This window comes from Antrostomus carolinensis, unplaced genomic scaffold, assembly GCF_000700745.2.
Source record: "Antrostomus carolinensis isolate BGI_N321 unplaced genomic scaffold, ASM70074v2 scaffold23138, whole genome shotgun sequence".
Lineage (NCBI taxonomy): Eukaryota > Metazoa > Chordata > Aves > Caprimulgiformes > Caprimulgidae > Antrostomus > Antrostomus carolinensis.
Genome location: NW_010331222.1, coordinates 9,356 through 25,499, shown reverse-complemented (window position 1 = coordinate 25,499; position 16,144 = coordinate 9,356). Strand labels below are relative to the sequence as shown.

Here is a 16,144-nt window from a genome sequence, read left to right as displayed (position 1 = left end):
GGGAAAAAAGGGGGGAAAAAAGGGGGGAAAAGGGGCTAAGAAGAAGGAATTCAGAAGGTGAAAACAGACAGAAGTGGTCCAAGGGAAAGGCAGTCTGGTTTTGTTTTAAGAGGAAAGCCAGAGTAAGAAAAGTATCTCAGGTTTGTTTAAGTTTCAGGATCTTAATTAGATTAACTCCAAGTGGATTGATCTCTTGTGCAGTACAAGACTGTTGTTCTTTAATGTGTGGAGATAAAGTATTTTGAAAAGACTGAAAGAAATGCAAGATAAAAGGAATAAAGATGTACTTTAAGAGAACGATGGAAGAGAAAGGAGGAAGAGTAAACAGTATTTTTAGCATTTTAACTTTCCAGTTATTCCGAAAAAACCTCACTTCTGAACCAGGTGAAAGGGAGCTTTGGGAAAAAAACTACTGAAACATATTCTGTACAGTAACAGAAAGGTGTCCTTTAGATCAGATTAAAACAGTATTTATTTTGTCATTTAAGTCTCCACTCTCAAAACAACACTTTTACTGTCATGTCAACCGCTGCTTTAGCCATCATTTAATAAAGTCGACCCGAGCTAAGTACACTTAATGTCATGCCACGTGAAAAATAAACCCAGGGTAACAGAAATATTTAGCAGTTTTGGGGTTTTTTTACCTGAACACAGAATACATTTAAAATTTACGAACTTACTTTTGTTGCCTGTTGAATTATGCTGTCCCATACTTGATTAGGGAGCAACATGTATTTTTCTATCAGGTGCTCCTGCACAGTCTGGTCTGTCTGTGCCCCTATCATGTATCCTACTGCTTCATAGAACGTATGCACCTGATTGGAACAGCAAGACATCAAACAGGAAGGTTAAAAAGGAGCAAGAAACATTTTACACTGTTCTGAACTAACATAGTGAAGGCTGAAAATGGGTTTCACTGTCAAAATACCTTTTCCCCCACTTGACTTCTCAAGATCCTTCTCTGTTCTTTCCTCACTTTCATCATGCATAAAACAAACCTCCATCCCCTTCCCTTACAAATGCCACTATATACATCCCAGAGTCTTTCTTCCTTTTGCTAGCATATCCTGAAGTGAGGAAGCTCAGACATAAGCTGTTTAACTCTTAAATATTACCAGACATGTTTAAACTGTGGACTGGATTACATCACTCTTAAGTACCTTTTTCCAGATCCACTCTGCCCAAAGTTTCAGTACATTAATTATTGCAACACTTCATCATATGTTGCACATCCACACTGCTCTCTCACTTCATGAGCTCTGCCTTCCTACACATAGGTGCTTTTGGATTGTTTCTTCCCCTGCTTCACAGATACAAGAGCTGTAGGTATACTATTATAGTAGGAAATTACTCTTTCCCAAAGCAAGACCAAAGTCAGATTCAGTATCTTATTTACTTGTTAAAACATTCCAGAAAACAAAATTCCAACTAACTGCACTTTAATTCTCCTTCCAAGCATTCTAATTGAGATCTAAGCAATGCAACCTGATCATGCTAACAAAAAACTTAAGGAATACAATTCAAGCCTTGAGAACCACTACTATCTTTCACTATGAAGTAACTTTTCATCAGTCTTTAGGAACTATCCAGAGCGCTGAACTACACATACCTGTTGTGGCTGAAGGTCACAGATGATTGTATTAATATTGTTCAAGATTTCATCGATAAATGGCATGACCTCTCCCACTTGAACCTGAACAAAGTGTCGGCGGCATTTTTGTGCTATTTTTATGAAGGTATCACATGCCATATCCTGGACGCCATCATGGGTTTCTAAATTAAATCAAGTCAGTTATTGCTTTGTATTTTCCCCTGTACATGTACATGTATAGGCATCAGGTTGGGTTTTTGTTTTGGTTTGTTTTTGAATAATTAAAACAGCAAGTGAAAAAACAGTAATTACCATGCATAAATTCAAACAGCTTGTTGACTACTGTCTTCAAAAATTTCCAGTGAGCTCTCAAAAACCGCGGGTATTGACCTACTATGTACATTATATTTGATGCAATAATGGCTTTATTGTCTTTCCCTCGCTTCTGTTCACAGAGTCCCAGGAGATCCTACAACATAAACAGATTTTTTATTTTCCTCTCCAAGTTTGTCCAGTCCAATTAAAAGCATTATAAACATGGAATCCTAAAAGAAGCTATACTAAAGATAAAGGAAAGTGGTTGCCATAATCAAGTTCAAAGTCCAAATTTATAAATAAATAAAAACCAACCCCCAACAACACCCAAAAAACCCCCAAGTGGGTTAAGATTGGGGTGATGGAAGTATTGAAGTTTCAGCCAAACCATGAACAGCGTGTTTTCAACTATGAAATCTTAATTTTAAAGATAACTAAAGATTCCTGCAGGAGGGACTGCAACAAGTCTCATAGTATTGAATACTGACCAAGCAGCTGGTATCAATAAAAATATAGGCTCCACATCAAATAGAAGAAATCAAACTAAATCTTCTGTATGAATTTGTATGACTTGTTAACGTAAGGTCCATTACTCTTGTAAAAATGGTTTGTTCCTGCACTCCTTCCATGCATGTATTTATCAAAAGCTCATATTCATCAATGAAAACAGCAAAACAGCAGGGTGCTAGCTAGATAAAAGTGTGGGTTATTTTGCCACTCTCCTTTATTTCATAAGCAATCCCTTTCTAACTCTTCCGCATTGGCAAAGAAAAACACTTCATCATAAACTAAATTTTATTCCTGAGATTTTAACCATGAAAAGACTATTTGGATTAATGCATTGTTCATGGCTAACAAATTTATTAGCCTTAAATTCAGGATACAAGATTTTCCATTCATTTTTTCTCATAAACTCGCTTGCCGTACAAGGTAGCTTACTAAGAACATCCAGCAGTAGTTTTGTAAACTTAGTTTCTTGAGCATAAACTATGAAGCCTGACAAAGCTATTGGTTTTGCACCATGATACCTTAATTACTGTAACAAGGAATCTTTTTTCATCTTCTTCATGCATTGCTCCACTGATTGAGCCTATAGCCCAACACAGGGTATTCAAATTTTTCCAGGACCATTCTGTTCCATTCACTTGATTGTGAAGTTTTTCAGTCATAATTCGTTCTGTGTCTGCATAATCCAGATGCGTAAGGTAAACTGAAAGACATCAACATTGAACAGGCACATTTTAAAGCAACAATCTGGATCACAACTGCATAGGCAGAGTTAAATTCTTCTGTTCTAAGGAAAAGACAACCAAATTGTTAGGTAAGTGCAATCCTTCTTTCCTGAACTGATGACAGAACGAGCCAAAAATTTAAATAATTAATTAATTAAAAAAAAATAAAATAAAAGCTGTATTTTAAAAGATGGACAATCAATTTCACTGAGAATCTATGTTTGCTCCAAGGGATCTCAGCAGAACACTGTATGCAAGCAATCTGAAAAGTCTAGATCAATTAATGTCTCACATACCAGTCAAATCAGTAAAATTGCTAAGTTAAGTTATTAACAAGAGGTATACATACAAATGGTCTATAGGGAATATGGGATTGGCTACCTATAGGGACATTATAGTCTTTAATAAGTCAATCAATTTTCTTCTGCTCTTTATTTCAGTGTCATTAAATCTGCTGGTTGCAATAACCCACCTTTAAAGTGGAGATGGTACGCCTAAAAAAAAGTCTAGATAGGAAGATTCAATTATCACACCTCAGACACTTGCATCAGTCCCTAACAGAATTAGTGTCTCTCATGTAAAATTCTAAATCCTAGCAAGTCAAAAGCAATTTAAGGCCAGATTCAGAAATAGATTCTTCCTGTGTCACAGAATACAGCTTCAACCACATTCTCACTTTTCTTTTTTTTTTTTAAAGTGAATCTTAAAGATAATACACTATAAGCAAAAGTTAACATCAGAAATCAAACAAGCTACCTAAATCTGCATTTCCATATAAATAATCCTGTATCTGGAAATATGACTAAGGCTCTGGATATACAGTAATAATTTTAATACAATAAATCAACAAAAATAATTTTTTTCATGTTCCATATAAAAAATAAACCAATTAATCTAGTGTTGGCTGTACAGACATCACAGCATCACAGCTTTTCTGCCCCCACTCCTAGTTCATACACCTGCTATTAAACACTCAGTGTTCCCTTAAAGCACTTGTTAGAAAAATATTCAGTATTGGAGGTCTTGTGTCCTAAATATGCAACAATTCTAAATTTTTTTCCTGTCTCAAAAACCTAAGTTATCCCTACAATATATAGGGACTATAAATTTACTGATAAAATGGTGACAGTTGAATGCAAGACAGCTGAAGATAACAGTACGCTAGTATACACACACTATAATAAAATATACTTGCTACATTAAATGCTGTAGAAATATTGATTCTGGAGTATTTCAGTACACTCACAGCTTTTGACCTTTTTTTTTTTTTCTCTCCTACATGATATGTAATTAATCACAGCTTTTGTACTTTCCAGCAAAGTCATTATAAGACCTTAGCTCTAACTTTGGAGAAGATTTTTGAAGCTTAAGTTCAGGCTGGAATTTTGTGGTTAAGAATACTATTAAAAAAAAAAAAAGTATTTGGAAGACCTATTGAGTCAGAAATCATTTTTGCTGAGTGCTTGGCCTATACAAGAGTACAACTACAAGTGAAGTAATAATCAGCAAGTTAACTTTAGGGAAAAAACCTTCCAACTTAACAGCTTTCCAAAAAAACCTATAGTTTCATTGGATCTGAAACATTTTGGTAAAGGATTATCAAATGTGATGTTCAATGAGAAAATTCGAGACAAAAATTAAGTTGTGTGATAGTACTTAAGCAAGTTCTACAACACTGCATGCTTAAAACAGAAAACTTCAGACCAACACTGCCTCCTCCCTTTCCAAGTCTGTGTTCTGCTCCTCAGTGATCATCATTTTACCCATACACAATTCAGATCACAACCAAACACTGTGTAACACACACGCCACTGATGCAGCTGCACAGACCTAGAGCACAAGTACCAGCTAGTACACTTACCCAACGTTTCCCTCATATTTTTATACAAGTTTATGGAATCTGTATCCTTCATGAATTCTCGTACTACTTCCCCTTGATCATTTTCCACAACTAGGACTTCTTCAGGTTTAGCCATACGGCTAACCATCAGCAATCGAACCTGTACAGTGCAAAGGGAAGTTAAAACTGAATTAAACTGTAACATGAAAATACAGACATAGCTCGCTGCACAGGTGTTCCCAGAGCACTCTGGTCAGGCAGTCTGACCCATACAAAGCACGTGGTGAGATTAGCTCACATTAAGATTCCACAGAGGCACGTTAACTAAAAAGCCATTAATAATAGAGCCTGCTGATTTCTCTGTCTTCACAAACAAGCTAAGTAGTTAAAAAATCCAACACATGAAGTATACTTTCTAGAGCTTCAAAATGTGTATATAGTATTAGGGGTCTTTTAAAGACTACTTTTTCCTAGACACACACTTTTTTTTTTTTCCCCCTCTGCCTTTATCTGTTTAAAGAAACAGTTTTAATCCTTTTTTTTTTTTTTTTCCCAAACATTAGTCTTACATTTGTAGTAAGTATCTTAAAAAAACTGAAGCACCATATTAATACTCCTGTCATCTACTGGTATCATCTTGAAGTACTGTTGTAATCGCAGCACATTAAATAACTAGAGTTGAATCAATTACCAACTACTCAAAGCAAGAAATGTTTTGTCATTCCCTAGACGAAGCAAAATCTCTAAATTCAGGGACAGTATCTAAAATCTCTACTATCAGTACTTTGACTTAAGCATGGATTACCTTGGACAATACAGGCAAATAAAGCTGTCTCCTTGGAGGAACATCAAAGTGTTGACTTCCCGAAAGCAATGGAGAAGCAGATGTTGAAAATGGACTTTCCCTGTAGAGCTCAGCAGCTAAATGATTCCAATATTCAAGACAAATCTTGAAAATTTCAGTTTCTTCAACTTCTGATACCAGTAACATATAATGAAGAGCCTGGAAAAATGTAGTTTAAACATCTGCTTACTAATTACTTCTGCAGATAAAGCAACATTGCTTCAAGTTTGCTTATCCAAATACCGATAAAAATGCCAAATTAACATAAAAGGTTAAGAACAAGAGGCATTAACATTGCAATGACATTACATACAACTCAAGACTTCTGACCAGTAGAGCAATTAAAAAATAAAGCGCTCTGTCAATTACTGTTATTTTCCAAGTGTGTATCAATTCTTAAATCTAAAGTAGCCTAAAGACAACTTAAAAAGGCCCTAGCCAAGTAGGCCTGTTTGTAAATGATCAAACTCTCAGCCTCTGGAGCTTCTGCAAGGCATTTTGTTTTAGGGCCTCAAAAAGCCCTGAGCAGCTAGTTTCATTGACTGCTGTTCTCACAACTATTGCTGCTACTTTGTTCTGCATCCTTATACCCCAAGAAACCAAAGACAACCACCAAAGCCATACTGCTCACTTGCTTTCCACAGAAGCCATCTACCAGAACATTTTCCTTTTCTTTAGTGACAGAACAGCCACAGCAGACTGAGAAAGGAAGGCCACGGATGAGATTCTGACAGACTTGAGATAAAAATCACAGAAATCACAACCACAAAGCCAAATATTTTTTGCCTAGCTTGTTTTTCAGTCCTCTGGTGAAAGATAACAAAAGCAATAGCCCACCAGTGAACAAACGGGACTGAAATAATGAAATCTGAAGACATTTCATAGCTTAGGTACTACAGCAACCCAAAGCATTTCAGATAGCAACGACATTATTCAGCATCCATATCTACAATGTCAAAAGAAGGACGCAAAACAACTATACATTAGCTTTATACACATCAATTTTTCTTGGTAATTTCACTTGCAATAAATAACTTGTGTAGCTTCCTTCACTAGTCTACACAACTCCAATGAATCCATGGAACCATCTCAGAAGATCTGATATATCCAAAGTGCGAGAACAAATAGGTTAAAATAACATAGAAGTTTTTAAAGTAACTGTAGAACTACATTCTATTACACTGCAACTCACAGAAGTGAAATTTGCCACCACTTTAGGCCAGCCTAAGAACTCTGTGAAACATTTCAACATCCTATACAACACTCAAAGTCATTCAGAATCGAATTTTATAGATCTTAAAGAATTTCACACGGTTACACCGGACAAGAGAGGACGCCAGTACCTGAAAACTGCACTCCAACTTACACACAGGATGTGCAACAGTTTCAGCCATTTACTCAGCTCTTCCTAATAAAGCCTCAACATAAGGTAAAAACTTGAGCTGTGCTCTCCCAATTCACAGTTATTTTGAAAGCTTACTACTTGCAAGTTCAGGAATTTTTTGGGAACTGTTGATAGTTGTTCTTTATAAAATAAAAAAAGTGATACTCCTCTTAGTCCACCCTCTAAACGAGCTACAATTTGGTGTTTAAAACCAACTTATTAATAAACTTTTTGCAGAGGGCTACCTCCACAAGAAATGTATTGAGAACAATAGCTGGAAAATAGACTAGAATTCAGATGGACACGTTAGATTACAGCTCATCCACTTGCAAAATGTACTTCCCCCTCCCAAAGGAACCTGCTCTCCAGGTTTAAACTGCAGTATTCTTTTTCTGCCTCTGTCTCGGGGCAGTTCCTCACCCTATCGCCTCCGTACCTGCACAGGGCTTGATTCTGGGCACAGGAAGTGGTGCTTCAAGGGGCTATGGAGACAGTTTCATCCCCTTGGAGCTCAGCACTGGGAGGGAACTAGCAAAAAAGTCACCATAGAACAGCTCACCCTCAGCAAAATTTTGATTCACAATTAAAAAAATAAAACCCACAACTGAAAAATCCTAATTTTGTGATCTAGCCCCAGCTCAGTATGAGGTAGTACCTTGAGTGTTTGATAGTCACCTAGAATTTAAGCCTTTCCAACCCTTCATTCTTAGCTAAATTTCCAACAATTTCCACGGATCTCACTGGTTTTGACAGTGAAGTTGCACTTTACTGTCAAAATTTAAAAGAATGCAGAAGTCTCTAAGAAAAAAGAAGGGAACAACTGTAAATCTTATTCTCAGCAACTGCTATTAAGATATCTGACAACTGAGGCCTGTAGCTTCTCCTCCAAGACCAGTAATACTCCAATACAGCATGCGCAGCCATGAGGTAGAGCTCTGCCATTAAGTGTTACTGGAACACATATTCTTTATGACATAGAAACAGAGTATCACCCTTGAGAATTATATTTAAAGCCTTGCAGTTAAACTTTGGGAAATGACAAATTAGGCAGGAAGCTACACCAGGATGGAAGCACTGGACTAGAGTATGTGCTCTACCCTAGAAACCAGCTATGGATGCTGGTTTAATAAAATAAATACAAACATAACTGAGTTGCTTCACACAGACTGATGAAAGTCAGAGCAGCACCTTCTCTATGAGAGTTAAACACAAAATACCATATGGAAAGACACATGGAAAAAGAACATATGAATTTATTTTAAAGTAGTATTTAACACTTTCAAGGAGGAACAAATAAGAAAAGACAGAGGCTTATGGTCTCCAGACATTATATTAGTATAAGATCACTGAAAATAGAGTGCCACTGAAGCATACTATGAAATATAAGTTTTGAAAGGGTTTTTTTGTATTATTCATGTGATTTACTAATTATGTGAAGGAAATAGGAATATTTTTTCTCTTACCCACTGTAATTACAATGATATAGAAATTGTACTACTATCTTGCACTTCTTACTATTACACACTCGCTACATTTTGAAACCAGATACTGAGCAACTTACCTCCATTAACGTTTCCCGTAGATTTAATCTTTTTTCTATAAGCTGACCATGCTCCTTGAGGAACGTGCAGAGAAACAAACTGAGATTCTGAATGAAGTTCTGTTCATCATCTTTTCCATTTGAGTAAGCAAGTCGGATATTGGTATTTAAAGGAAGCATCTAATAAAAAGAATACAGAATAATCAAGAATTTTCCATTTTATACAGAAATAGAACTACTGTATATTAAATATTGCACTCTTTTGGCAGAAAAGCCCTCTGCTTTTCATGGCATCCCCTCTTTATAGAGCTCTCTCACAAAAAAAATTACAGCTCCTTCATTTCATGCTTGACCCCAAGATGGTCAGTAAGGTGAAAATGCAAACAGATACAAAAAGTTGTGATAAACTAAACCATTTTCCACTCCTTGTAACAGCAGCTGTAAATAAGAAAAGTATGTACTCTATCACAAACTTTCTGAAAATGTTTGTTACCTGTCCCTAGTAACATTAAGTTTCAAAACATTACGTCATCATAACCTTAAGACAACATGAAAGACCTCCTCCATTATCATTCAGAAATTAGCAAGGAACACTCTGAAGGATACTGGAACATGTTTTCTAGTAATCTTGTCGAGATCTCTGGCACCTCTTAAGAGATGCATTAGCTTTTAAATTCTATCATTATCCAAATAAAACATTTTCAACATTGTCATCAAGTAGTGAACTACATTGTTTAAAGTCTACACTATTAAGCTATATAACAGAGAGAAAGTTTAACACTTTTGCTGCTGCCAGCTTTTGTGTGGTTTTGATTGTTCACAAACTTCATTTTACAAAGTTAAGAGAGAGTCAAATATTTGCAATAAATACAACAAATTGCATCAAATTCACATGCAACAGTCATGCTAAAAACCTTCAGGTTGCAAAACATGCCAAATACCCAACTTTGCATTTGACTGATGTTTTGAGGAAAAACTTAGGCCAGAGATATTGGCATTTAGAATCAAGAGCATCATCTGTAAAAACTGAGGAATAATGTTCAGCTGCCTAATACACAAAGCGCAAAAATATCTGCCTTTCAATTTAGCTACAACTAAATAAAAAAATCCTATAGCTCCACTTGAAGCTGGGGGGAACGGGGGTGTTACAAGAAAGAACCTCTAAGATGGACTAACATTGCAAAGAGGAAAAAATTGTCAAAAAAATTGCAACTATTCAGTTAAGATGCAAATTCAATGAGGAATGCTACAAACTCATGTACCTAAAGCTCAGAGGGGAATCATCAAAGCATGGCTTTATATGACAAAAATTTCTATCAGTTTCAAAAATTAAACAGCAACTTGCAGAAGTTAGGTCAATTTAGTTCTTACAAGCCATGCAGTACATGTTTTGTTGCACCCCTCTCAATTCTCCCCATCAGACAGCCCAAGTGCTCAAAAAGTCTCTTAAATTAATCAAAACAAATCAATGCAGCTGCTGTGATCCAGAGTCAGAAAAATACACTTAGCATCTTCTGATCAAGACATAAATATCACTGAATAATAGTATTTGTCTTATCAAGAGCACCGTAATGAATATAAATTTGTGAACTGAACTAGGATCTACAGAAATTGATTCTGCAAAATGAAACAGTCAAGAGACAGATTTACTAAAACAATTACCTGTTTTAACTGCATCATGGTCAATGTAAAAAGTGTTACAAACTGTTCTTCATACTGGCTTACACTGACACCTGCAATCTCTGTGAGGCACTTCAAAGAGACATTTCGAAACATGGGAACATTTAAGAACTATTGAGAGAAGGAAAAAAAAAATAAAGAGTATTACACGTTTGCACGCTAAGCTTTTTTGCAACTTTTATTTAAATTTAAGAGCCGTCAATTTTTGCATGAGTACCTTGTATATTAGTGTGCTGATTAACTTGGTCTCAAATATATATCCCAGAGGAATCCAGTTCAGAAATCGTAGCAATGTTTCCAAAGTTGCATGAACTAAGGGAGCATTTTGGGAGTTTTCCTGTAAGTGACCATTAGTGTTTATTATACTGTTAGGCATGATGGAGGGAATTTTTAAAAATATCATTAAAGAAATAAGACTTACCATTACAAACTGACACAGCTGAAATATCTGAGAGAATTCATTGCACATGCTGTAAAAAAAAATAATTAAAAATTAAGCATTTCCACATTGCATAAGCAATCCTATCTACTTTAATCAAAACCTCTACACTTTCAGAACAAGTCCTGAAGACCTATGTCCAGGGAAGTATTCACCAGCCACCTGGCTTTTACCAGTTTTCATGGTAATAATGCATATTTTGAAGTAGTTTAAAGTCTGTGCCTGCAAATTCTGTCTTGGAAATGCAAGCAATGCTGAATGCTGTTAAAAAGGCAGGACCATCAGTCGATAGATGCCACTTGCAGTACGGTGGAATATCTGCGTGTGCAAAGTTTAGTTACCACTCAACAGTACTGCTTTAAACAAAAATCTGTATCTCAGAAATCAGACAGCTGTAGGTGTTCACTCAAAAGCTCAAAGTGAGAGCAACTGTTCAGCAGCAAGAACAAAGCCCACTCTATTTATGAAGATTTAAATATATATATATATACTTGCCTGTCTTTCAAATGCTTAGCTTTTACTTGAGTAATCTGTCCACTGGAAAAATCAAACACTTCTTCACTCAATAGTTTAAGAATCACCATATTGTTCTGACAAAGGCTTTCACTAGTCCTGCTTGCTCCCACGATATCACTTATAAAAGTTGGCCAGTGCTTTGGCCATTCCTGTTTCAGTATCTGAAAAGTGAAGCATCCATAAGTTAGATACATATGCAAAACCAAAGACTTTATAACAAGATTTAAAACTTTATGAACTCCAGTTTACCTGAACGAGAATCATATTCAGTTTCCCAATATATACTTTCTCTTTCTGGAAAAGAGAAAAGAGAGTCAGGTTATGCATAATACTCCCCTCCCTCTTCCTCCCCTGAAAAGAATTCACTTACTTCCACACATGTTGGATCAGATGAGGTCTTGATAATTAGGCCGACAACATATTTTTTAATACCTGCAGAAGAGTTAGGAATTTATTTGCAACTGTGCCAGATATCGTGAATGCAGTAATAAATACTTTTGAATTCAGATTCTTCACGTTTTTAAAAAGAAACACCTCTAAGGAACACATATGCATGTGTCAGTTGTGCGTTCCTCTTGACTTGTGTGCTATGTAGGGGGGAAAAAATCCACCTTTGTATCAATTCTGCAAGAGGGTATTTCAGATGTACAAAACGGCTTTACACTTAAGCTATTTCAATAAAGGAAAGTGAAAGCAGACTAAGAATTCAAGTGTACAATTAAGAGGATTGTTGTGATTTGCACCAGATCCATCAGCTTCCTAAAGGCTGCAAGAAATTTTGAGAAACACTGCGTTGGTAGCACTGCACAACACTGGATTAGGCTGAAGATGCAAAGCTGGCATCCAGTACTGTCAGACCCTGGCACGTACTGCAACAGGTAGTTACAGGTGCTGCTGTAGAGCTTCCTCACTGAAATGCATTTCTACCCATTATGCGTTTTCAGATCATACCCAACAACTCCAAAGTTGGTAGATGTATTCTTACTGACTCGGTCAAATGTATAGGATGGCAAGACAAAACACAAACAAGACAGTCCTCCATCCCACTGGACTAACACTTTATTAATAAAAAGTGAACTCCAAGAACAGGTAGAGCTTTCCAAGCATGAACTGATTTTAATGCCAAGTTTGCTAGAATTGCACAGAAAGCTTGGATACATCACTTTCACTGTATGTAAAAGTTCAGAGGTGCCTTAGTTTACTTAGGTGAACCACTTCAACACAGGAATTCCCTTGCACAGCATTTGAAAGTGAAACGCCACACCAGAGCTTAGCAAAGTTTTCCCTGCAGAATCTCACAAGACTGAAACTTAAAACTTTATTCACCAACATAGTAGGATGCACTTGAGTTTGGACTACTGTGCTTTTATAGCACACATAGATGCTATGGATTACAAAACTAAATAAATTCTGGTTTACTGCTTTTGCTTTTTTTGCTTAAATTAAAATTTGTCAACTAGGGGCACAGATTACATTTAAATCACACATTTTGTTGTGCTTCTTCTACTAATGTTTTTAAATTACTGCAGTTTTCAGCTCCACTGCAAAAAAACCCAAAACAAAACAAAAAACCCCAACCAAAAACTCCCCAAAAACGACCAAAACAAAAAAACCCACACTATAACAAGCTATACCGCCTAGAGTTTTATTTTGCCACCTAGCTCTCGCTGCTCCTCACTATTAATCTATCAATTACTGAAGACATTAAAACAACAGCTTTCCAAGTGACTTTTCATCACAATACACGTATCTAAAACCATTCTGTACAAAAAAAATCTGACTTAAAGAAAAGGCATGCACAGAGGATCTGGCACCATGAACTAGATGAACATTACTAATAGTTCTACTTCAACACAGCTTTGACATGATGACTGATCTGAGCACATCAGGGATTACACATTTCAAACCGGACAAGAGTTTTCCTGTTAAGGACAAGTTTTAGAATAGGTGCATGTTTTGCTATTCAACTTCATGAACCCAAAATCTGGTTTCAATCATCAACAAAACAGTCAACTGACTCATGCAGACAAAATGTGTACGTTGAAGATTTTAGAAAAAGTTGCCACCACTGAGAAGAATGCCTTATAGAATCATGGAATGGTTTGGGTTGGAAGGGACCTTAAAGATCATCCAGTTCCAACCCCCCTGCCATCAGCAGGGACACCTTCCACTAGACCAGGTTGCTCAAAGCCTCATCCAGCCTGGCCTTTTGTTTTCCCCTTACCACTATTCTAAATTTTTAAAAATTTCCAAGACTTTACCAGAATTAGCTATTTTTTCACATTTCAGGCCTGAGCAACAGGATTAAAAGAAAGAGTTTGATAACTGCATTGTCATGAAATCTGTAAAATCTAGGCCTAGACTTTGAGCCATTAGATACACACCCGACAGGAGCTGTTCTACAGGTGGTTCCAATGACAAATGAAACTACACATCACTATCAGCTGGGATCAATCCACACTACTCCAGGAGAACGGTCATTAACAAAATCAGCAACACTGTCAGTCACGGGGTCAGAGTTTTTACCAAGCACTAGCATCTGACATCATAGGCATGTCCTACTCTTTTAAAGCTAACACACACTTTGCTAAAGCATTACAGTAATTCACAAATGAGATATGAAAGCCCTCAAAATAGTATGGAAATTAGTTTGCAGTGCCAGAAACTAAACTATTTTAATTGTCTGCCAAACCACTAAGGGAAGCCTACTGTTGCAACTCTGCATTTCAAAAAGGAATTAGAAAGTGAGTATTGTTCTTTAACTTCCAACTCCAAAGCTGCATTTTCCACCCTGCTGCATCAACAGTACTATGCTGTTTAGTTACAACTTCAATGCTATGCCACCATCGAGATCAGCAGATGAAAACAGCTGCTTGAGTCCAAAGCTTCTCCATTTAATAATAAATAAATTTTAAAAAGGTGACCACAGCTCAAAAGACAACCTAAAACTGTTAGTTTTCAGTGGTCGTGCTGCAGGCTTCTAAGGTCTTCCATCCAGAGAACAAAGTCATTCTTAATCCCTTAAAAGCAGCAGCTAACTCATTCTTTAATGCTTTTTCTTTCTTAAATGGCACTTTCTACCCTATTTTTTTTTTTAGACTGAAGTATTGTGGTTTCTGCTCCATATTTAATAGTTCATTTCTTTATCATTCCACCAGAAACATAATTCTCAATAGAACAAAGATATTTCAACTTTATACTGCCAAAAATCAACACATAGGCTAGTTACCATTTTTAAGCAGAGTATGTCCAAGGAACTGTTCAAGGGTAGCAGTCCACTGGATTTGCTAAAATCGGTGTGTTCCAAGAACTTAAAAGGAAGTCTTATTTTAAGGAGGCAGGCATAGGACATGCACAAGCCACACAACCACTGCCTAGAAGGCCTCCTTCAATCACAAACACAGTTGGACAAGTCTTGAAGATGGCAACAACTGCCAAGTTCAGACCCTTCACTGAGCCAAACAGTAAGAGACACACTCCTGGAAAAGAGACCTTCCAATAAAACAGAAGGGGGTGGGGGGGAAAATCAAATCAACCACAATACTCAGGACACCTAACATTCATCAAGGACCATCTACAACTACACTGATCTCATGAAAACCTGTGACCAAAGGGAGGAAATTCTGTTTTCCATGCCAAAACTTTCACTGACACAGCACTGGCAGTCCTAGCACCTGCTCAAGAATTTGTTCAGAGGTTGAACTACCAGAAAAACAGTTACCAAAAAAGTTCAATATTTTTAAAACTGTTTTGAAACTACCTTCTGCCAGCTTAGCTCCCTGCTCCAGTGTACTAGAAGGCCAGAGAAGCACCAGTACTGGCTCAAAGCCATCACAAAGTGCACAGGTGAGGAACACCTTTATCCACAGCAGTTAAGTAGCAGATCAACCCAGCTCCAACCTCAAACTATGTTCTAATTATCAGAAAGGCTGGAGATCACTGGTGTCAGAAGGCCTGGACTACTGTCATCATTAGCATTTTCTGGTAAGTAAAGTACAATTACTTCTGTATAAAGTACAAAAAAAGGAGGATAGAACAAAGACATTGATTCAAGGCCTTTTAGAACGTTTCTGGCTAAGGATTAGATATTGTGGTCCTTACATGAAAGTTGTTCCTCTACAGAGAGGCAAGCACATAGTAAAACTGAAACACTTTCTGGAGGGTCCCAAGAGGTGGGACCTGCAATGGTTAGAGCTGGACTGGGACAATGAAGAACATCACATTATCCAACGTTGGTAAATTCTACAGTCTAAACTAGAGAAGTGTGAAATATCCTACAGTTTAATCTGTGGATGTGCTTTTAGAAGTAGCTGCATCTCATCTAGGCTGTGTAACCTGAGATCAGAGGAGTTACCATGAATGCACACAGTGAGTACACACCTGTAGAAAAAAACCACTTCAGACATCCTGTTAGGCAGTTATAGAGCACAAAGATTTAACAAGTGCTGAAAATTATCCTAACTGGTGCTGCAGATGCAACTTTACACCGGTTTACTACAATTAACAAATTCTCCACTTACTCATAAGAATAAGAGGCATAAGTGAAACAGGTGGACAATGTAATTCAGAAAATTAACATTATTTTGCAACCAAAATTAGAGTTTGAAATCCTAAAGCTGAATTGTCCCCTCCAGGGATGTTTGCATGCATACACACTTATACTAAACTGTTTAACTAGTCCCAAAATGTGGTCAAAAGACAGTCTTCAGAAACAATGCTTTCCTGTATTGTCCTACAATCATATTTCCCCATTAGCAGTGAAC

General features: G+C 36.8%; 1 protein-coding gene across 1 annotated transcript in view; it reads right to left on the bottom strand.

Annotated features, from left to right (window-relative positions):
- Nucleotides 1–680: 680 nt before the first annotated feature.
- LOC104528995 (exportin-1) overlaps nt 681–16,144 on the bottom strand; it is a gene marked incomplete at both ends in the record, with an annotated part of 23,744 nt that continues 8,280 nt past the window's right edge. The window contains 13 exons of the mRNA XM_010173161.1: nt 681–815; nt 1,610–1,773; nt 1,904–2,060; nt 2,935–3,116; nt 5,000–5,138; nt 5,784–5,981; nt 8,768–8,926; nt 10,409–10,537; nt 10,644–10,763; nt 10,848–10,896; nt 11,361–11,542; nt 11,631–11,675; nt 11,752–11,813. Coding sequence (XP_010171463.1) covers nt 681–815; nt 1,610–1,773; nt 1,904–2,060; nt 2,935–3,116; nt 5,000–5,138; nt 5,784–5,981; nt 8,768–8,926; nt 10,409–10,537; nt 10,644–10,763; nt 10,848–10,896; nt 11,361–11,542; nt 11,631–11,675; nt 11,752–11,813 — 1,721 coding nt within the window. The remainder of the gene's footprint in view (nt 816–1,609; nt 1,774–1,903; nt 2,061–2,934; nt 3,117–4,999; nt 5,139–5,783; nt 5,982–8,767; nt 8,927–10,408; nt 10,538–10,643; nt 10,764–10,847; nt 10,897–11,360; nt 11,543–11,630; nt 11,676–11,751; nt 11,814–16,144) is intronic.